Here is a 22692-nt window from a genome sequence, read left to right as displayed (position 1 = left end):
TTGTGTTTGGGCATTACTGGGTCAAAGTCACGAGAGCAGTAGAAAATATTAAAGAAACTTTAAACGCTAAAATAGAATTTCAGGAAACTGATAATGCAAAATGTATTTTTTTATTTTATTTATTTTTTTATCTTTTTTGCCACAAGTAGCTTATACAAAAATTCCAAATATATAAAAATCTAATTTTTTTTTTTTTTTTTTACTGACAGAAATTTTTCTATTGCACAGCAGTATTATGGATAAGTTTCGATTTAAAAATATTCAGAATACAGGAACAGTTAAATATGATGATTCAATTCCGCAAAACTCGTATTTACTGTAAAACACATGATAAGCAATAATTTATCCCCTTCTCCAACGAAAAGAGCTAATCTATTTATTACTTTTAAGATAAGTGAAAAGAGGTTTGAATTTTTCTTTTAAAACAGTTTCACAAATTACAGAATATAAACATTATGCTGCTTGCAAAACTTCTTTTACTTGCAGGTAAGTGAAATTTAGGGAATTATAACATTAATAATGAATTATTAATGTTATAAAATAGGTTGTTAAGAAATTTGAAGAAATGAGTTTCAATACTAATGGATAATTTCTTAATGGAATACAAATATGGTAAAATTCGGTTCCGAGTGTTAAAAATTGGTAATTTTGTACAATTTTGTTAAACATCAGTTTTCTTTTAAGGAAAATTTTCTTTTTTGTAATTTTTTTTAAAGTAACTTTTTTCTCTCTTTTTTTTATCCTTTTTTTCTAGCCACGTTTTTTTTCCTTTGCTAATACAACATTTATACCATTACATGAAATAAACGTTAGAAAGTTCATAAAATAATTATATTTCAACTGAAATTTCGTGTTTATTGTTTTTTTTTTAGTTGCTATACTTTTTTTTTTAACTAATGCAATGAATAAACAAATGATGTCCTAAAAGCTTCATGAACAGAAAGTTTCCGTGCGTGTAGAAACTTAAAAGTCATTTAACGATTTACTTTTTAATTAATTGCAATTAAAATTCAAACTTTATTTCGTATTTGCCAAATAAAAATGTTGAACCAAAAGTTTTTTTAAGTCTGTATTTCGAAGACTCAGTCGTAATATGAAATAATGCTTTTTTGCGAACAATAGACTTCTTTTTATAACTGCTGTGAGTTAGCAACTGTTACTTATCACTGTTGGTCAAGTTAAGACTATTTAAAGCCAGCGCTATCTACGCTCTATTTTGAAAATGGCACAAAACGTCAATATAGAGAAAAGCCACATTTTCACAATTTTGTGAAAATGAAAAGAATTTGTGATCTTTTTAGTATTTATAAACTTACTCCAATGTTGCATTAGCTGTGCTCATAAAAATTATCAAAAACTGAGAATAAGGCAGTGGTTTTGATAATTTTCATTTAGGTGGGAAAATGTCTCCAAATTGGTGATTTTTTAAAAAGTTTAATAACTTATGAACTAGTTATTTGTCTGTTCTAAAGGCAAATAATTCTTCACGGCTTCATAGTTTAAAATCATCGCATTGCTTCAAGCGTAAGGCACTTTAACTATGGCTTTTTTACTTTCCTTGGAGACAGAGTTTCGAGAAACAGCGTTAATTAGTTTAATCGGATAAAATAAGTGTAAGTTTTTAAAAGATTAATATTAATATAAAATTTTAAAAAGCAAATAATTCATCATGTTTTATAATTGTACAGTAAGCTGGGTATATATATATATATATATATATATATATATATATATATATATATATATATATATATATATATATATATATATATATATATATATATATATATATATATATATATATATATATATATATATATATATATATATATGGGTCATTCTCACGAAAACTGTCATCTGTCATTTTTCAGTTCATAAAATCCCAAAAAAGTAAAGTGAATAAAAAGCTCTCAAACTTTTTATATTAATAGAAATATGTAATGGCATTATAAAGAAAGTATATATCCTATAAATTATACTTAATATTTAAATTAATAAATTTTTTAAATATTAGTTTATAATTAATAATTTATAATAATTAATAATTAATTAATTAATTTAATAAATAAATTGATTAATTTAATAAATAAATTAATTAATTTAATAAATTAATTTTTTAATTTATTTTTCAAATTAATTAATAAGTAAATTAATTATTTTCACTATTTAAAAAGTGAGGAAATGACACTAATAGTGAGGGAATGATATTTTATTTTAATACATGTTTTTATCTAAGTTACATCTACCTAAAGTTTGAAAATGATAACATACTAAGTATATCTAATATTTATTATAATTTAGACTAATACATTTAATAGTTTTTACAGGTTTGGGAAATAAAATTGACTGACACGATTGAACAAAAAAAAATTTGAATCATTCCCTCACTTCAGCGTCATTCCCTCACTTTATACACTAGTGAGGGAATGACGAATTCAATAAAATTTAAAAATAACAGTTAGGCCTAATTAATTTCTGAAGTCAATCACATACAATTATATTCATACAAGAAAGCAACATATAATTATCCACTTTCTCGATGAAGTTGTATTTTATTTTACTCTAAAAAATGACATGAGGGAATGACAAATGTAAAAAATTTTACCTGGTTTGATTCATTCAAATTTATTCCACAGCAAAGCTTCTTTAAGTTGAAGATGGAAACATACTGCAATTTTGTTCTATGATGCCAGTTGTTAACTTCTGAAGTTTTTATTAAAATATTTTTATTCTAAGAAGATTGCAGGTGATAAGAACATTGTTGTGAGGGAATGACGCGAAACACTGGGAACAAAGTTTAAAATAGTGCTGTGTTAATATTTTTATCAGAAATTAAATTTAAAATTGATTTTCTGAATTCTATATTTCAGTATTCTGAAATAAAAAACACGAATTCGTAAAAAAATTTTTTTTACTTCAGAAAAATTTTTTTTTCTTTTTTTAAATCAGCAGTGGGGACAAGTGAGGGAATGACATATTGGTATATTTTAATTACCTAAAATAAATAAAAAATAAAAATTGATAATTTTATTTTTATTCTTTTGTTAGCTTGCATTCTGAAGGACACTTTCCCTGAATTTTTTTTTTCGTAAGCTGTAAAACAAGCATAAAATATACTGGGACATGAAAATGACTGTTTTTGTGAGAATGACCCATATATATGTATATATAAATGTATATATATATATATATATATATATATATATATATATATATATATATATATATATATATATATATATATATATATATATATATATATATATATATATATATATATATATATATATATATATATATATATATATAGAGAGAGAGAGAGAGAGAGAGAGAGAGAGGATAATTTTCTAAATTGTCATGACGCAAAGTTCAAACTTAGTTTCTGGAAAATAATTCTTTTAAATTTCCTGTGTTATCTAGAGTAACAATTTTGAGAAATAATAATCTCCTATCGTTCATAAAAAAAAAAAAAATTAAAAATTAAAGGTAAGTCATATGCATAATTATCAATACTATATCGTTATCATCATTTCTACATACTGTCTGTTTGTGTTATAATATATCATGAAACACCTATAAATCAAACACATGATATAAATCTTAACATTCTCATGAATTTCAAACATCAGACTATTGGTCATTTACCTCCTAGAAACCTTGAATAAGAATTAAAAATTCCTACCTTTAGTTCGAAAAAGCAAAGCAAATTCTTCATCAAAACTACTATTTCAACTTCAGTTAAAATACTCAAACATTATGGCAAATATATTTTCATTAAATTTTAATTAAAGCTTTTTCCGAAAAATATTGTATCAACCGATATGTTACACATTTACAACCGATATGTTACTTCATTACACATTTGCTTTAAAAAATTAACAATTTTGTAGAAAGGGATTTAAATTAATTTTGAGTTACATCATCTAATTCTCTCCTTTCTGAGACTTGAGTTCATTAGTTTCCAATTTAATCTTTTTCTCACTTTCCAATTTAATCTTCACTCATTATTTACCTAGTTTTACAATAAACTTTTTTCATTCGTTTATTTCTTCTTCTTTTTTTATAAATATTTTTTTTCAGGTTTATGTATTGCTTTACTAGAAAACACGTATGCCGAGGAATTTAATGCTGTATTTGACAGAATTGTTGGTGGAAGAAAGGCAAAAGAAAATGAATTTCCGTGGATGGTATAGCATTTTATTTTAATTTAGTTTCAATGAAAAAAAGTCTGAATTGCAACGCAAATTTTTTTTAAATAAATATTCTTATGATAGAACTAAAAATGGATATATTTTTGACCCGTGGGATTTAATGCAATTTATTAACCACCATCTTTCCAGCAAAAAAATATCCATAAAGCTACTTGGCTATCTCTTTATAAAAAGCCGAAGAATCAAATTGACCACTTTACTATTGATACAAAATGGAAGAGATCTTTGTTGGATGTTCTTGCCATGTGAGGAGCAGAAGCAAATTCTGACCATTTATTGGTCATTAGTAAAGTAAAAATTAAGTCGAGTAACATGAAGAAAGAATGCTATTAAACAAGATTTAATGTCGAGAAATTAAAGACCCAGATAGCCAAGAATTTAAACTGATTTTGGAAAATCGTTTTCAGGCTTAAATCACATGAACATCATGGAAATAAATAAAAAATGGGAAGAAATATATTTGGAAAGTGCTGAAAAGATTCTTGGAAATAAGAAATTTGACGATAAAGAGTGGCTATCTAAAAAACACCAAGAACTTAGTTTGTGAAAGACATGAAATAAGACAAAAAAATATTGAGAAAAGAGGATGTTGAAATTAAACCAGAACATTGCGAGGATTATAAGAGGAAAAATAAAGAATGTAAGATAAGTGCAAGACAAGATAAACGGAAATGTTACGAAGATCTGGCCATATCAACTAAAGAAGCAATTAGAAACATTGACACAAAAAGGCTTTATGACATAATTTAACAAAATGAAGGGAAAAAGATGAGCAATCAAGAGGCCCATTAAGAACAAACGAAGTTTAAAACTTTCATCAAAAAAAGACCAAACCAAAGAGTGAGTTGATCATTTTAAGGAAACCTTAAACAAACTAAATCTTGCTGTTTTTGAAGATATTTCAGAAAAAGTACTCAGACAATTAAACATAGACACAGGTCCAATAACCCAGCTTGAGGCTCCGCAAGTAATAAAATTGCTTAAATGTGAGAAAGCTGATGGCATCGATCATATACCAGGTGAACTTTTCAAGAAAAATTCAAAAACTGCAATCAAAGCTTTAACTGACTTCTGACTTGTATAAAATCATAAAGAGCGAAGAGAGGCCTAATGACAGAAGTGAAGGCCTGCTGATCAAACTACCCAAAAAGGGTGATTTGACGATTTTTGACAACTGGAGAGGAATCACTTTCTTAAATGTATGCAGTAAAAGTTTCACTAGAAAGAGCAGAATAAGCAGGTTTCAGAGTTAATAGAACATGTGTCGACCACATTGCGACATTAAGGATTATAGTCGAACAATCTACTGAATGTCAATCAATATACTTAAATTTCATAGATTTTGAAAAAACTTTCGACTTGTAAACATTATCAGAAATCTATATAAAAATTACAATATACCAGTTATCAGCGCCAGAAATCTATATAAAAATTATAATATACCAGTTATTGAGTCCTGTTGCAGCTGAAAATAAGGCTAGTTTTGAAAACAACTGTTAACTAGTTTTTTTTTCACGTAGTTGCGCCATTTGTTGCTAAAATATATCGCTAATTTTGAAATTTAACGAGGATAAATATATATTATTTTTTAAGTAGTACTCAACAAACTGAACATTTTTATCACCTTTAATTTTTAAATTGTTTGTTATTTTTGGTTTGTCCAGGTAAAAACGTGTAATAATTGGGCTATTTTTTTTATTTTTTTATCTCTAGGCTTCACTTCAAGTACGAACGAGTTCAGGTTTGTTTCACACTTGTGGTGCAGTGTTAATTACTAAGGAGTGGCTTGTAACAGCGGCGCATTGCATTAAAAAGTTGGTATTGTTGGTATATATGGTAATTATATTTAAATATATTAATGCATATTTCTATTTTCTTTATAACATTTAAGCCAAAAATGATTTGAAAAGATGAAAAAAAAAATGGTTCATCAGTCCACTGTTTTTAAATGGTTGTTTTTTCCTATTCTTTTCCACATTTTCATAAATGAACGGGAAAAAAATCTACCCGAAGGTGAAAATAATTTATCTTCTTACGTTATCAACTTACCTTTAAACGACACTCTTTTATAAAAGAAAGCAAAAAAATGTAATTATTTGCTGCAGTTTGATAGTAACAAAAATCACGGCTAAACTTTGAAGCAGTCCTTTAGAAATACATTACTGTAAAAATGACCTTAAAAAACATTAATTTTTCCTGAGACATAGAGAGTGTACTGTAACGACCGCACTATGTATTTTACGAATCCTAGTTAAAAATTTAGTCAAATAAAAATGCACATTAGTTGGTCGTACATTAATATTCAAGCGAGGGAGACACTAAAAAGTTAGTGAGGAAAGTGGGTTATAAGTCAGTTTGTTTTCCTAATGACTTCAGAACTTGATGGCTAATGAAATGTGCTGGTATTTCAAATGATTACCTTTCAATTTCACCTTTTTTCCGCTCCCGATGAATTTTATATGGATTTCAAATTAAAAACAACTAATGATATAAATATTATTTGCACCTTGATTGAATGCTATTAAAATTTACTTATCTTATTAAGTTTATTGAGTTCGATTCAGTAATTTATTTAAGTTGTATGATGTAGGTATTCAACCGATTCATATCGCATAATGATTGGAAGTTCTACTTTGAAACCAGCCTTAGAAGAAAATATATATATTGTAAGTATTTTTACAGCTAGCTGTTTTAGAAAAATTGGAACATATTATTTAGTGAGCCAGACATATGCTTCTAATTGGGATGTGCTTTTAAGTTTCTAATATGTAAATGAAAGTTATAAATACATTAAACTAAAATATAGTTACAGAATATAACATTTCCTATATTTAACAGATGTTCCTATATTTAACAGAAGTTCCCTATATTTAACTAGCAGAACGCTTCCCCTAGAAAAAAGATAGTGAAATTATTGAAAATTTGGCATTTTATACTTGTTTCATCAATAGAGCTCTTGAAACTCTCCCTGAACAATTTGAAAATGTAGCTTAATTATATATAATTAAGCTACATTTATGTATGTTATAAATGTAGCATGTATTGTGTTTTATAGAAAAAATGCAGTTTTTAGTAAAAATGCTTAAAATTCAAAGATAAATTCTACCAAAACGACAGGAATCTCATGCTTCGAAATTTAAAATTAGAGGTAATCTAAATTTGAGATATTATGATAATCAAAACAGATAAAAGAATAACTGAATGATAAAGCTTACTGATAGTGCACATTTTATATAATTAGAGTTGGAAAGTTAAACGAACGATTGCGAACTTTTCAAAATTTTCATTGGTTATTTCTGCTTTGATAACAAATGGGCATTAATATTTTAAGATACAAACATGGCACTGCATCACATCTATAATTAAAAGATAAAAAGAAAACAATATTTCTAAAATCACTCTCTTTTCCTGAATGTGATATATATAATATATATATATATATATATATATATATATATATTTTGTGCATACTTTTTTTTTAACTTCATTTTTGACAGAGACTCTAAAAATACATTACAACAGTGGACATAGAGAAACACACTACGTAAACTAAAACTTTTTAATACAAATTTAGGTACAATTTTCTAAAATATTTATGTCAGAAGTTTGAGATTTACCCATAAACATAGTATTAAAATAGTAAAGATTTTTATTTTACATGATACTCCCTTTATAAAATAAATAATATTAAACAATCAGAAAATATATTTTTATTACAAATCCAAATCATTGAATTAATGTCTTAGTGAAAGAAAGAACATTTAAGCATTTTCATTCTGAATATAATTTTTTGAACTATATAATATAATTTTATTTGATTGATAAAGAAGATTTTCAAATGTTCTCATCTAGTTTATTTAGAATGATCATAATTTTGTTTTAATTTCAACCTTGTAGTAAATGTGCTCACGAACAATAAAGCATGTTGCCCCTCATTGGATCAAATCTCTATAACTGCAATTTCAAAGAAAATAAACTCCGCTAAATTCAAAAAAACATTTCTATCCGTGCAATTACAATGTAGTTATCATTATATTATCCCTAAGCCCTAGCCTTTTACTATTTATTCATAATATAATTCAAATTACAATTAATTTAATATGCCTAATTTTTAAAAACTCCTTGCAGATAGATACGATTGTCATAAAATCCGACTTCAATGCAAAGAATTTAGATAATGATATTTGCTTGATCCAAATTACACCTCCAGTAACAAAACCAATGGATTTTTTACTTCTCTCAAATGACCCACCTGAAGTTAATAATTCTGCTATTGTGATTGGCTGGGGTTCATTATCTGAAGGTTGGTAATTATACTTCAAGTTATGTTCAGTATGAAAAAAAAAAAAGAAAAGAAAAGGAAGAAGAAAAAAAAAGAAAGAAAAAACGGACCACTTTGAAAAACTTTTGATCTAATGGTCGGAATTTCGCGTTCTGGAACTCATTCTTAATGATTCGAAGGGGTTACGTCAAATATGATAATTAGTTTGTGCAGACGATATTTTAAGTTACGAAATCAGTCACGAAAACGTCCTTTCTCTGAATAAACATACCTTTTTCTCAATAGATTTAGATTTCTGATCCCCAAAATATAGAGGATAGCCACAATATGGGAAATATGGTTCACAGAGCGATCCTAAGTTTAGACCCCTTAAAGGTTAATTTTACTTTTTGTGTATTTCGCCGTATCTCCAGAACTTTTTAAGCGAATTGAAACATTTTTGATTACAGTTACAAAATTCCTTACCTCTATATTTTTGGGGTCAGAAATTCAAACCCGTTGAGAAAAAAAGGTATGTTTATTCAGAGAAAGTGCAGTTTTGTGTCTGATTTAGTTACTTAAAGTATCATCTACATTAATTAATTAGCATATTTATGGTCACCCGCTCGAACCATTAAGAACGAGTCCTAGAATGTGAAGATCCGATCACTAGATCAAAAGTTATTCAGGGTGGTCCGTTATTTCTTGACGCACCTGAACAATATATTTGGAAAAACCGATCAACCGTTTATGACGGAGATCGCTTGTCGTGAAAACACTAAAACTCACAATCAAAACAATTTTTAAATTTTTTTTTTAGTAAATTATTTTTTCATTTACTATAAAGTTATAATTTAAAAAAAAAAATACCAGAGATTTTGTGATTTTAGGTCTAGAAGAATAAATCCTTGTCGTTCTGAGATTTTAAAACATTGTAGCATGTTTTATTTAAGAGTTTGCAGAATTTCACAACTATTCTTATTATCAAATTTAAATATAGCAACACAGTATGAAATAAACAGTATACTTTCAAAAAAATGATTTTTTTAGAAAATTATTTTGCTTGTAAATTTGTGTATTTTAATTTCACTCTCCATAGTATAGGACGGCTGTAACGTTATTGCGACAATCAAGCATTTCGTATTGGACACTATTTATTCATCTTTAAATGAAGGATTGTCGCTATTTAAACTCAGAAATGAAATGAAATAAGCGAAAATTTAAAAAAAAAATTAAAAAAAAAATGCAAAAAGAAAGAAAAAGAAAAAAGGAAGAAATATGAGAGAAGAGAAGAAAAAAAAGTCAGTTTCTGGAACAGTTCGGCCCTCAACTCCCACTTTAACTGATTTTTACAAGAAATCTTTCCTTGTAAATTTAGTGACCGTTTTTATTTTAAGAATATTACTGTAAATATACTTATGCACTGTTACTAAAGTTGGATATAATGTATTCTTTGTTGCTATAGTCCTTTTCCCTCCATGGCTTCGACCGGGGCTCAAAACTCCGTGCTGAATTTTAGATATTTGAACATACTGCACTGTGGGGATCGGAATAAACAATTCTTAGTGATTCGCAATCTACACTAATGCAATACCACTGACAGTTTCGAAACTGAAAATTCCGGACATAGTTGGGCAGTTGGGAAGCATGGTACGATGGTTGGGTTGGATAGCACCTAAATTGGGGTAGTGCAACATGTGCATGCTACACTGTCGATCATCACTAAGCATGAATTCCAATCAGTCGCCAATGATTTATTGGCGTAATTCTAGTGCGAGATTAAGAATTAAATTAGTCATAGATTAAAGTTAACCCTGTTATTTTTCTGTGCCTCAAATAAGTTAGAAATGTCCAGAAAACAAGGTGTAGTTTTATCATGCATTACATATGGAATTTTAGAAATCAGCTAATCCAAGATAAGCAACAAAAAAGAAAAGAAAAAAAAAGGAAGGGTTATCGTTGACCTGCTTTCTGGCGACAATTGTTACGTACGTTTCTCTGTTTTAGTTCACCTGAAACAGCTTATCGACTTGTCTGTTTCTCCCTTTAAAGAGGATATTTACTTTACTATTTAATTCATTGTAGAATTCCTTGTTCGTGAATTCCTTGTCCATTCGTAGTTTCCTTGTTAGATAAAGTTATTCAGAGTGATCTTTTTCTTTTCTCAGTAGAAAATGCAAAATAAAAAAACGGAATACATTAATAACTTTTGATCTAATGATCGGATTATCACGAATTATCATGAAATTTTAATAGGAAAAAGACCTAGCCCTAAATATGCTATCTTATTAGTGCATACAATATTTTAAGTTTCGAAATCAGACAAAAAAAAGGTACTTTCTCTGAATAATCTAATCTTTTTTTTTTTCCAACGACTTTGGTATCTTGATCCTCTAACTAGGGAGGAGGGAGTTGCAGCAATCTGAACAAAACAGTCTCACAAGATTTATAAAAAAAAGCATTTGAAAGTTCAGACTTTGGACCCTATAGTGTTAATTTCATTTTTGCGTATTTCTTCATATCTCTTGAATTTTGGAGCGAATCATAAACATTTTGAGCACAATTGTAAAATACATTTATGTAAGGATAATTCCATGCAAAAATTTATTTTCAAAATTATTTATCATTTTTTATAATTTAGTTAACTAATGGTTGAAAAATTTTTTGATATTAAAGTATACAAATTTTAATCCCTTTTTAATCTACGTAATTTTAAAATGACAAAATCCAAAAGTCGACTAGTTCTTGAAAAATAAAAATTTTTTAAAAAGAAAATAATTTTTGAGGTAACGAAATACTCGAAAAGTGAAATACGAGTACATTAAAGAATCCAACCTTTCAACACCAAACTATTGGAACCCATATTTTCCAGGTTGTGGCTACTTCTTAAGTATCAAGAATCTAAATTGGTCAGAAAAAGGTATGTTCATTCAGGGTACTTATTATTTTTTTTCTTTTTTACCGATAGCATAAATGTAAGGTTATTTAAAGTTATTTTCATTTTAAGGTTAGCCTTACGAACCATTAAGATTGCTTTTTAGCACGGGATAATCCGATTACCCGATCAAAGTTATTAAAGGCTTTAATTTTGTACACAATACGTACTGCCATATGCTAAAATCATGATGCACATGTATAGTATAATAGATATATTCGAAATGTTATTTCAAATAGCAAATATTTCTTCATTGCAATTTTAGAATTAATATGTTAACCATGCTTTTTTAGAGGAGAAAACAGCATCAAATGATCTCCAAGCAGCAGTTGTGGGCATGATATCATTTGATGAGTGTCTTCATTATTTTTCATTGACAGACTCCATGATGTGTGCTGGTTACATACCTGGAGGAATTGACGCTTGCCAAGTAAAGGATTGTTAACTATTTCATCTGGTTTTAAGTTCGTGTACACATTAATTGAAGTATTTTAGGAACTACTAGCCGTTTTATTAATACTCATCGGAATCTCGGAAACTGTCAAGCAAGGAAACCATGGTAAAACAATATACACTTCGAAGTCACAACTTAGTATTTAAATAAGTAAAAAAAAAAGAAAGAAAAAGCGATTGATGAACCATCAATGACGAAATGAAAAACTGACGAATCATTAAAGAGTAAGTGAGATTTGAAGTGTCAAAAACCTGTTGAATTGCGGGATAGAATTTCGAAATTTATATGTGATATTTAGAAATTTTTTTCATATCAGAACGAGATTCTCATATTAAAAAAGCATAATATGGAGTTGGAACGATAATTTTAGCATGAAAAACGGTGGTAGACGGAGATGAAGAGAGAGTATGTTATAAATTTTCGACTTGTTAATGATTCAGCTGTATTGAACATGCTCTGACGTCAACGGGAAGGAAAATTTAAGAACGGTGATTAGTATGCTGAATCTTGCTTTCTTCGTCTCTGTCTAGCGTCACTTCTATTCCTGCAAAAAATATCGTTCCGATTCCATTAAGAAAATAATACTGTAAAAATCACGCATTAATAAGAAAAAGTAAGTGTGAACAATTTCAAATTTCGAAATTCAGAATTCACTGTAACAGTATAATCGGGAAAGCTAGATTATCCTTTTTAAGTCTATTCTCTAGCACATACCTTATAATAAGTTCTTACGAAACATTTTGTCATTCACTTGAAAAGAAAGCCCTTAGGGAATCATATGTTGGCATATTTGTTTTAGAATTGCTTGCTGTAACTGAGAAAATCACATCAAATTTTTATTATAAATTATTAGTGTTTTATTATAAATTATTAGTGTTTTATTATAAATTATTAGTTGCATTATAAAAAAAATCTCATTGATTGAAATATATTGAAAATTTACATAAAAGAAAAACATACTTATATACAAAGTGCGTTTAGATTTTTTAACATTGTTTAAAAAAAAAGATATCAAAAACTAACTCATAACAGATTTACCATAAAACAAAAATTTATTTAACCCTATATCACTAAACATTTGACAAAAAAAAATATCGGATTTTGTCGAAGTAATGTACACAAAACACATGTTGTTGTTGTTGTCGTGTCTATGCATACAGTGCTAGTGCAAAGATTAGCGTCATCCAAAAGTCTTGATAACAAGATTTGCAAGTTCTGGAGCCCGATGGCCATGGAGAATTTCGATGGGGGGTGCTCCAAGTTGAAAGAGGGAGTCGATAATGGCCTGGCAGTGAAAAACATGGTCTGGACACAAAACACATAAACATTTTAAAGGATGCAAACTTTAAGTTTTGTAACTTCTCCAATTTTAATAAACTTTTATTTAATTTAAATAAAAATTTAAGAGTATCTTACTAAAATTTTGCTTATTTGTCTCGCATAAAGAAAAGGAAATATATATATATAAAAAAAAAACACGTTTTAATTCGTTGTTTTCTGAGTTACATTGATTTAAGTTTAGTTATCTAGGGTAAATAATAATTTTCATTTCACTGATAAATCCAGTTAAAAAACTGTTTGCTTTGTATGGTAATCACTTACGAAATTGATATAAGTTTTCCTCTACAGACAGTTTTCCTTAAAGTCCAATCTTTCCTTATTTTACAAGCATAAAGATGAATTTTTTCGAGAATCCGTTTACTGACCATAGGATAACTGCTGATAAGTGTTTTATTTTTTTATAAAAATATCATGTCAAGGCTACATTTTCTATTTTCTGCACGCGGCAGGACACTTTTTCATAGCTAAGTTGTTTATTGTATTCCAAAGTGCAATGGACAACCATGATTCATTTTGATCTCATACTTTCCAAAGCTAGATTTTTTATTTTATGCTACTTTTTTATGAAGTGATAAAAATCTGTATAGTTGTAATTGCAGATTAAAAATATTCCAGATTACGTTGCAAATTAAAATCAATCAAAGTATGAAATTGATTTAAGCAAATTAAGAAAAAATTTTTTAAACAATAAGTCAAAATGGAAAAGCGCTAAAAGCATCTAAATCCAAATTTGTCTCATTTAAATTGTTGCAAATTAAAAATAATATTGCAAAAAAAATTCATATTCAAATTTTCAAGAAAATTTCCAATTCAAAGCAGAATATCGCTGTCGTGTAAAAATGACGTTATGGCTCAAAAATGCACAAAACTGAGTTTCAAATTATTAGATTTTAAAAGTGTTAAAAGTATATAAATTAAGTAATTTAATTTCAACTGATAAAAGACGCATTGCACGAAATTCTTCCTAAATTATCTAGACAATGTTCAATTATGTCACAATGAAAATAAGCTTTATTTTTGCTGGCATTGTAAAATTAGTTTTTTAGAGTTGCGCCGTTACTGTGACATTCCTTCCCAAGTCAAAATTTTTGATGGTTCAACATAATATTGATGATTATCATCAATAATTCCATCATGAACCATTATATTTTCTGATGATTACCAACATAAGTAACCATCACCTCAATATAGGAATTCGGACTGATTTATGATGGTCCAACATAAGAATAGCAACTTGTTTTGATGGTTTGTTCATGTTCCATTTGAAATTTCCATCATAGTTTCTTAAAAATCAAATGTTGGAACGATCATGAACCACCATCATCCCAATGTAGGAATGTGCACTGATTTATGATGGTCCAATATGAAGAACAAACAAATTGTTTTGATGGTATATATTCATGAGAACCAACAAGAATTCTCATTAAACTGTGGCGTAACTACCACTACAAAAGTTTAACATCATTCACTAGTATATAAAGCATGCTCTATCAAGAGGTACCTTTTGATAGATGACGGTTGTTATTGTCGATTAACTCCGCCCCCCACATTGGTGACCTTCGAACGTGATTTGATCACGCAAGTAACGCCCACTTCGCAATCTCTTAACGGTTACGCCTACTTCGATGGATAGTCCACATTGAACAGTTGACTTGCTATTTGTGAATGCATTATTCATCTCCTGCGCTGTTGCTTCTCAGTCTCGTCTCGAACATTCACACATCGCCTACACTCTCAACGCCTGCATACTCTCGACTGCTAATGGCAACACAGGAGCGACTTCGACTGTGATGTTAATACACCTCTCACATTCAGCACTCAAAAAATCCGGTGACTCTCTCCCGGTCATTCACAAGTACATCAACTAGTGAGATCTGTTCATCGAATTATATCCCAGATAAAATTCTGGTGGGGGAGTATTGTGGCGTAACTACCACTACAAAAGTTTAACATCATTCACTAGTATATAAAGCATGCTAACTTGATTCTATCAAGAGGTACCTTTTGATAGATGACGGTTGGTATTGTCGATTAACTCCGCCCCCCACAAAACCATCATAGAATTGTATAGTTGGAACCATCATGGACCATCGCGGATCATCATGGATTGTTGGTCCATGAGAATGAAATTTATCTTGATGGTTAACCATTATAGTATTAAAGTAGCATTTTCCATCATGGAATGATGGAAGTTTGTTGGTATATCAAAAACCATGAATGAATAATGGAAAATGATGGATAATGGTTACCATCAAATGATGTTGTAGCATCATGAATGGCACTGAAACCAACATATACCATCAAGAATTTTAACTTGAGTTGTGAAAACAGGGGAGCTATTTTATATTGTGATTAGTCAAGAATTTTTTTGAAATAATACTTATTCAAAATAATATATTTATTGCAAAAATGTATGACTTTCTACAACATCTATGTTGAAACTTACTATTTATATATACATTCTAAATAATATACATTCTAAATAATATACATTTTGAATAATGTACATTCTAAATAATATACATTAAAAACGACTTATTAGTTAGTATTCAAATATGATGTATACATGTTTTGTTTTATTTATTTACCGTATTTTTAGGGTGATTCTGGAGGACCATTACTACAATGGCGAAATGAAGAAGCCTATTTGATCGGAATAGTTTCTTGGGGAGTTGGCTGTGCTAAACCAAACGCTCCTGGAGTTTATACAAATATTTCCTTATACAAATCCTGGATATTACGTTATGTAAATCCAGGTATTGTATAGAATAGCTCTTAATGTAACTGTGTATTGTTGATGTAATTTTCATTGTGAAGCAAATAAAAAAATCATAATATTCAGTTTAGAAATTACGAGTGATGCTGACATAATCTACTGTAATAATAATTATTAAAAAACTCCCGAGAATGAATTAAAACTCAGATTCATATAGTACTAAAAGCAATAAATATTTTTACACATTTTTCTTTGAGTTGATATGTGTTTATTTCCCTCATAGGAAATAGAGATTCAGAGCCCACCCAAACTAAAACTCAATTTTTTTTAAAAGCCATGACCCTAAATTTCTAAATTTTCCGAAGATAAAATTCTGAAAACATATAAAAGACAAGACCTAAATAATAAAAAAAAATCTGATGAAATATAAGGGTGGGACGAGCCCGTCTCATTTCTATTAAAGGATAGAATAAGAAGGGATTGGACACTGGGAAGAATAGGACGCCTGCATTTTTGTTTAAAATATATAGAATATTTATAACATATGGAATCGGTTAAATATTTTGAGAAATACGCATGGGATCAAATATTTAAAAATAGTAACTTGAAATATTTCCAAAAGACTCATTAAATAATACCAAACTCGATTCTCCAACCTCATCTTCACGGGGTGTGGGGGAAGCAACTTCAAAATCTTAAATAGGTATCCCCATATTTTTAATGCAGATTTGAGCTCCGATAAAAATTTTACTCCCAATTTCACTTATAAGTTTTTGATTCGCAGATAAAGCTGCAATCACAAACTGAAAATGGGGAACGAATTATTAAGAATGGAGATACTTCGAGAATTTCTAGTCAGGTCGAGGGAGGAAAACGTGGTAGATATTTTAAAGGAAACGAAGGAAATAAGAATAAAAATATGACCACCGAAGCCGGCGTCTTCAGGGGGTACCGGCCCCGGTAGCCATAAAACAGAACCATTTCTAATTGAGGGAGAAGCAAATGCCTAAATTAACTCCCTCAGTACCCCGATGGTTTTGTATAGAAGTCCAGGAAAAAACATGAAATACAAATAACCAATTTAGAAAAGAAACTCAAACAAAAATCATCAGAAAATAAAAGTTTAGAATTATTTTCTGATGATTTTGTTTGAGAATAAAAGAATCAAATAAAGGAAACCGGTTCGGAAGCTGGCAAAAAGGTTTTTCCTATTCTCAAATATACTCAAAGCAAAGTTTGTTACATAATAGAATCGGTTAAGCCTCCTACCTTGCTTCTGAGATAACCTTACTGAAGAAGACGCCATACCACGGGAGAAACTTTTCATCGCGCATTCTATTTCACCTCCATAACTAATTTGAAATTTATAGTATAGACAAAGTGAGTTCAGACATACCTAGAGTAAGCTATGAAGTTTAAAATACTGAAAAGAAATTTTTAAAATATCAAAAATGAAATAACTGTAGATTACACTATGAGGAAATTCTCTTTTAATAATTTGTTTGCAATTTGATATTTTCAATTTTTTTCTCCAGCAATTATAACTTCAAGGCATACTCTAGAATTACTTGAACTCATTTTTTTTTATACCATAAATGTTAAATTAGTAATAGAAGTGAGAAAGAATTTGCGATGAAAAGTTTCTCCCGCGGCATGACGTCCTCTTAAAAGGCAAATATTAATAATCAAACCGAAGAAGTAAGATGTTTGCGTTGTGCATTGTCCCCATTGCTTATCTATCCCTTAGGGTATAAGAAAGCAGATTAATTTTGATTGCTTTTTTTCCATCTTCATTTTTTTTTCTAATTTAGTTAATATTTTATCTATTTTTAACTTTTAAATATGAGGAACAAATATTCTATGTAAGAACTTAAGACAGATTTTATTAAGAGATATTTATCATGTTGACTCTCCTCTTTTAGGTTTTGTCTCTCTTCCCTCACGTTCTCACTTTTTTTTTCTTATTGTTTAAAGAAAAAAAAAAGGAAAACAAGTAAGTTTCGTTTCTTTAAAGAAATTTTAATTTATAAAATTATATTTAGTGCGTGGACTTAATTGCAGTTAACCTATTACCGCTCTTTTTCTCAATCTTTAATGTGCTTTCATTGTTTGACTATTAATAGAACCGTGGTATCTTGTTTTTTCTTTTCGCTTTAAATTAAAGCCAATGAGATTCGTAAATAAAGCCAATGAGTAAAGAATTTAATACTTAAAATAATTTAAAATATTACCAGTTCCAAAATCATTTTCCTCTCTGCATTATCTTTAACAAAAGGATTATGTTACATTAGATCTGCAAAACAAGAATACTATTTTCAAAACAATTCAATGCTGTAAGTTTTAAAAATTATCGATAAAAAAAATGATTTTTTTAAAAAAATTATTAAAAAAAATGAAAGAACGAAAGAAGTTATTAAACATCATCGGCTTATAAATTTTATTTAAAATTTAAAATGTTCATTTAAATACATTTGAAACGCATAAGAAAACATTACAATGCCTTAAAACGCCAAAGTCAATAATCATTACTGTTTTTTTCCTGCATAATGTACTAAAATATTCAAAATAAAAAAAATGGGGTTGCATGAATACGGAGATCTTGAGGTCATTCATTTTTCGACATAAATGGGTCTTCGATTTTAATGAATTAAACTTCAAGGAAAGTTATTTTTACGAAGTGTTCTTCATTTGGAAAGCGTTTCTCATGTTTTAAGGAAGGAAATAGTGATTAGATTTCTCTTAAATACGTTGATCATGAATCAAGGAAATGAAGAAGAACATGAAAATGTACAACATGAAAAAGAAAGTAAAATTTGTTTTATTTTATTTTTATTAAACTCAAGGATAGCCTTGAAATTAAAAAGATTGCAACTAACGCAGGAAATTTGGATGAAAATTGAGTAGAAATTAACTGCTTATCAAAGCAGAGTCATTTTATTTTATTTTATAACCGTCGTTGAACAGCCGACCCAATTTTTGGGTTTGCGATTACTAATGTTCAACTCCGTAGCCTTGTAATTTTGAAACCAATCCGGAAGACAAGTGAACTCTTGGATCAAGCGTTGGGGAGAAATTGCCTTCGTGGAGGACTTTTTTTATGAACTAACCCGAATTTGCGTTACATTGAGAGGAAAACCACGAAAATCTCCCACGGTTAGTCTGACGGCAAGGGGACTCTAACCAATAATCTATCTACCACTGAAAATATTTTACGTCAGCAATGTGCGATCGGTGCGAGCCGGATGCGGATTTTACTTCGACCAGCCATCGCTGGGATTCGAACCCGTATCACCTCATCGGAAAACGAATGCTCTATCCACTGAGCCACCACCACTCAAACAGAGCCAGTGTGATTTGTACAACCCATAAAAATGTAAACTGTTTAAAAAAAAATAATTTTAAATCCTCACATATTTTTTTTACTGCATCATCCCCTAATTTATTGAATTTACTTTTCGTATTTGAAGGCATATTCCTCATTGTGGCCTAAATTATTTTAGACCATTGACAGCTGCAAAAAATATACAAAGAAGTTTTTTTCCTTTATTTCATTTTTACAATTATATTTTCTTCCGTTTTCTTTTTGAGAAAATATTTTATAGATAGCATACAATTACTTCTTTAATTGAAAACTCCGAAGAATCTGCTTTTTCAGAGAAAGTACCTTCTTCTGTTTGATTTCGTAACTAAAATAATTATCTACAAAAGTTATAAACATATTTAAAGTGTGAAGTGTGCCAATTAAAAATTTATATAACCCTGGATAACTTTTGTTCTAATGATCGGGTTTTCACGAACTAAATGCCGATCATAACATTTCAAAGAGGCGATCTTAAATATGCTTATTATTAGTACTATTAATAAAGTTACAAAATCAGATACAGAAATACACTTTTCTCTGAATAAGCATACTTTTTCTTTCCCAGCGGGTTCGGATTTTGGACAATTGAAATTTGGGGGGGGGGGGTCGTAATCTAGAAATATGGTCCTGATTTAGTCAGAAGAGGAGTCAAAAGTTTAGGACCCTTAATGTTAATTTCACTTTTTGGGTATCTCGCTACAACTCGGATCTTTTAAGCGAATCAAAAATTATTTGCACGCAATTATAACTTTCATCCAAACATAATTCCATGTAAAAAAATATTTTTGAATCGTTTCTTATTATTTTTAATTACTGACCGACAAATTTTGAATTGAAGGTATACAATTTTTTTTATCATTTTAAACAATGCAATTTTAAATGGCAAAATGCAACATTTGAAAGAAATAGATAAAATAGTTCTTAAATAAAAATGTAAAAATATGGTATTTCTTCTTCCGAAATCTTAATCGTATCTCTCAGTCTTATCAACCACTCCAATTTCTTACATTCATTAATATTGGTACAAACTCGTCTTCACGATTTCTCTCTCTCTTTTTTTTCTTTTTTTAATGAAAAATTATTGATTGTGGTTTTTTTGGCTTGGAAAACTATCTAAACCTATCATGCGCAGATCGGCATTTAATCTCATCATCATTCTGCTACTAAAATATTTTAGGGTGGACTAGACCAGAGTATAAGAACGCATCAGCCATCTCCAAAATGTCACCTTAATTCAAACTTGATACGCCTGTGATGTGCTAATGGGGAATGTGTGTTCCTAAATTTTTCTTAATCAGTAATGGGAATAGATTTTTTTCCTTTTCCCCTTTCTATCGATGTTCAGTGGATCAAGATATTCCATTTAAGGAATTTAAAATCAACGTATCCGATTAGGAAGATAAAGAGACTCCTATATCAAGTTGCTGGACAAAAGTTGAAAGTCATTAGTGTTTGAGCTTTGTGATGAGGAAAAATAAGTGAAAATCTAATATGCTACATCCGATGGCTTTAGGACAGTAAATATTCTGTCCTTTGGATATTTTATATTCTCTCCTCTGGATGTTTTATGGAAATGCTGGCTCTAATGCAGTCAATGAACAAGCTATGCATGTCAGCAACACGAAACGTAGAGCTCTTATTCTTTAATGGTTCACATTGAGAAGCATTTATTCCATTAATAAACAGTCGACCCACATAGTGGATTCGATGATTTTTGAATCCACATACTATCCTTGAAATTTAAGCCTGATGAGAAGACTGTCAGGAAGTTCCTGAATTTTTATAATTTTTTTTTGTGCATGAAAATAATTGCCATTTGCGTTGTAAAGAGAAACAAAAAACATGAAGAACTTCCACGATTAGTTCGGTGTGAATGAGACTCTTATCCAAGATTCATAAATTATATGGAATATTCCATGTAAGTGCTGATGCCAAGGGGGGGAGGGGGGAATCATTTCTCCCGGAAAAAAAAAGATTAAACCTTGTTTTTTAAATGATATTTTTATTGTTAACCGTCCACTAAGAAATGATCAATCGTAATAATGGGGAATGCTTCAAATCTTAAGAATGGGGAATGCTGCAAATCTTAACAATGGGGAATGCTACAAATCTTACTAATGGGGAATGCTGAGAGAATACTTCAAAGCATTTCAAAGAACATATCACATTGTCCAGAATTTTTTAAGTCTAAAATGCAGCAGTGAGCTGCCTAGTTGTTATAGTGGATGGTTTTCACCAATGCTTTGCCTTTCATGGGTTTGCCCAGGGTTATTATTCATCATTATATTCATCTATCGCGTGCCTTCCCTTTCTTTACATCTTTACCTCGAATAAGTAGATATGAAAGTATTTCAGTAATCAGTTTTCTCAAATCCTTCCATTTCTCTTGCAAGCTACTAGTTGCATTATTCGCAATCGCTACACTCGAATACGTCAGCTGGGGAAAAGACCGGTTCCATGTCTTGACCCTATTCTCAGTTGTATAGGATTGTATTATGATATTTTCCCCTATATTAATATTTTTCGTATTTACTTGTCAAAAATATTTTTTTTTTAAAATTTGCATGACGTTTTCTTTCAGAATTATGTTCAATGTTGTTCTCAGTTCCGTATAGTTTCCTAACTTAAAATATTTTTAATTTATTTGAAAATCGAGACAGAAACTAACTTACTTACTTCTCCTGTGACTCTCCACACGCTGGTGGTAAAAGCATACGAAATGTTGCCATAGGTAGTGAGTTTTGCTCTACACCACCTGTAGCTCATTTCGATCGCCAATTGGAAAGGAGTGAAATGTAAACGCTTACAACTAATCCGGAGGCAGGGAGAATTTCCCCTTATGTTCCCATCATTTCAGTGTGTACAAGTTCTCAGTGGACAAAGCAAAAGCGGCATACATACATTACATCCACTTTTACAGGGAGGACACATTCACACATCATCCATCCGCAGATCGTAATTTCGACATGAAGCAGAACGCAAGCAATCTGCGATCAAATAACACCAGACGTTATAAGAACTTAGAGTTGATTTGTTATGGGAATGGAATAGATCATCATTATGAAGTAGATTTGTCATGGGAACTTGGAGGACTTTGTGACTCCGACAGATTTAGCATACACAAGTCACCATGTTGTATACGGGAAGTCTTCGACTGGAGGGGATCGAACTCACAACCTCTCGGACATGGGCACAACACCCTACCAGCCAGTCTATCCCTGCCCTTTGATGGATTACCAGTAGAAGGGTAAGTGAAGTGACGGAAGCTTAGACATCTCTATTGTATTAATATTTAACTTCAATGATTTGTCGATGCTTGATTTTAGTTGTAGTATTTTATTTGCTTTACAATAAAGCTGTATAATTGGCTATTGACGGAGGTTTGAGAAACATTCCTGAGGATGATCCTAACA

At 29.6% G+C, this 22692-nt stretch overlaps 1 protein-coding gene across 2 annotated transcripts; it reads left to right on the top strand.

Annotated features, from left to right (window-relative positions):
- Window positions 1-281: 281 nt before the first annotated feature.
- Window positions 282-16046, top strand: LOC107455313 (acrosin). Of its 2 annotated transcripts, XM_016072824.5 has the most exons (7): window positions 357-486; window positions 4081-4187; window positions 5925-6025; window positions 6802-6877; window positions 8340-8514; window positions 11701-11837; window positions 15802-16046. In XM_016072824.5, the coding sequence occupies exons 1-7, from the start codon at window positions 456-458 to the stop codon at window positions 15967-15969; spliced, it is 795 nt and encodes a 264-aa protein (XP_015928310.3). In that variant the 5' UTR covers window positions 357-455; the 3' UTR covers window positions 15970-16046. The 2 variants fall into 2 exon arrangements, with proteins under 2 accessions (XP_042899836.2, XP_015928310.3); XM_043043902.3 differs by lacking the exon at window positions 6802-6877 and having other exon boundaries at window positions 282-486; window positions 5925-6047.
- Window positions 16047-22692: the final 6646 nt, after the last annotated feature.

This window comes from Parasteatoda tepidariorum, chromosome 11 (genome assembly GCF_982258835.1).
Source record: "Parasteatoda tepidariorum strain Cologne lab strain chromosome 11, Ptep-v5.0, whole genome shotgun sequence".
NCBI classification, from domain to species: domain Eukaryota; kingdom Metazoa; phylum Arthropoda; class Arachnida; order Araneae; family Theridiidae; genus Parasteatoda; species Parasteatoda tepidariorum.
Note: the sequence above shows the minus strand (reverse complement) of the source record. Positions and strands in the feature narration are given on the sequence as shown.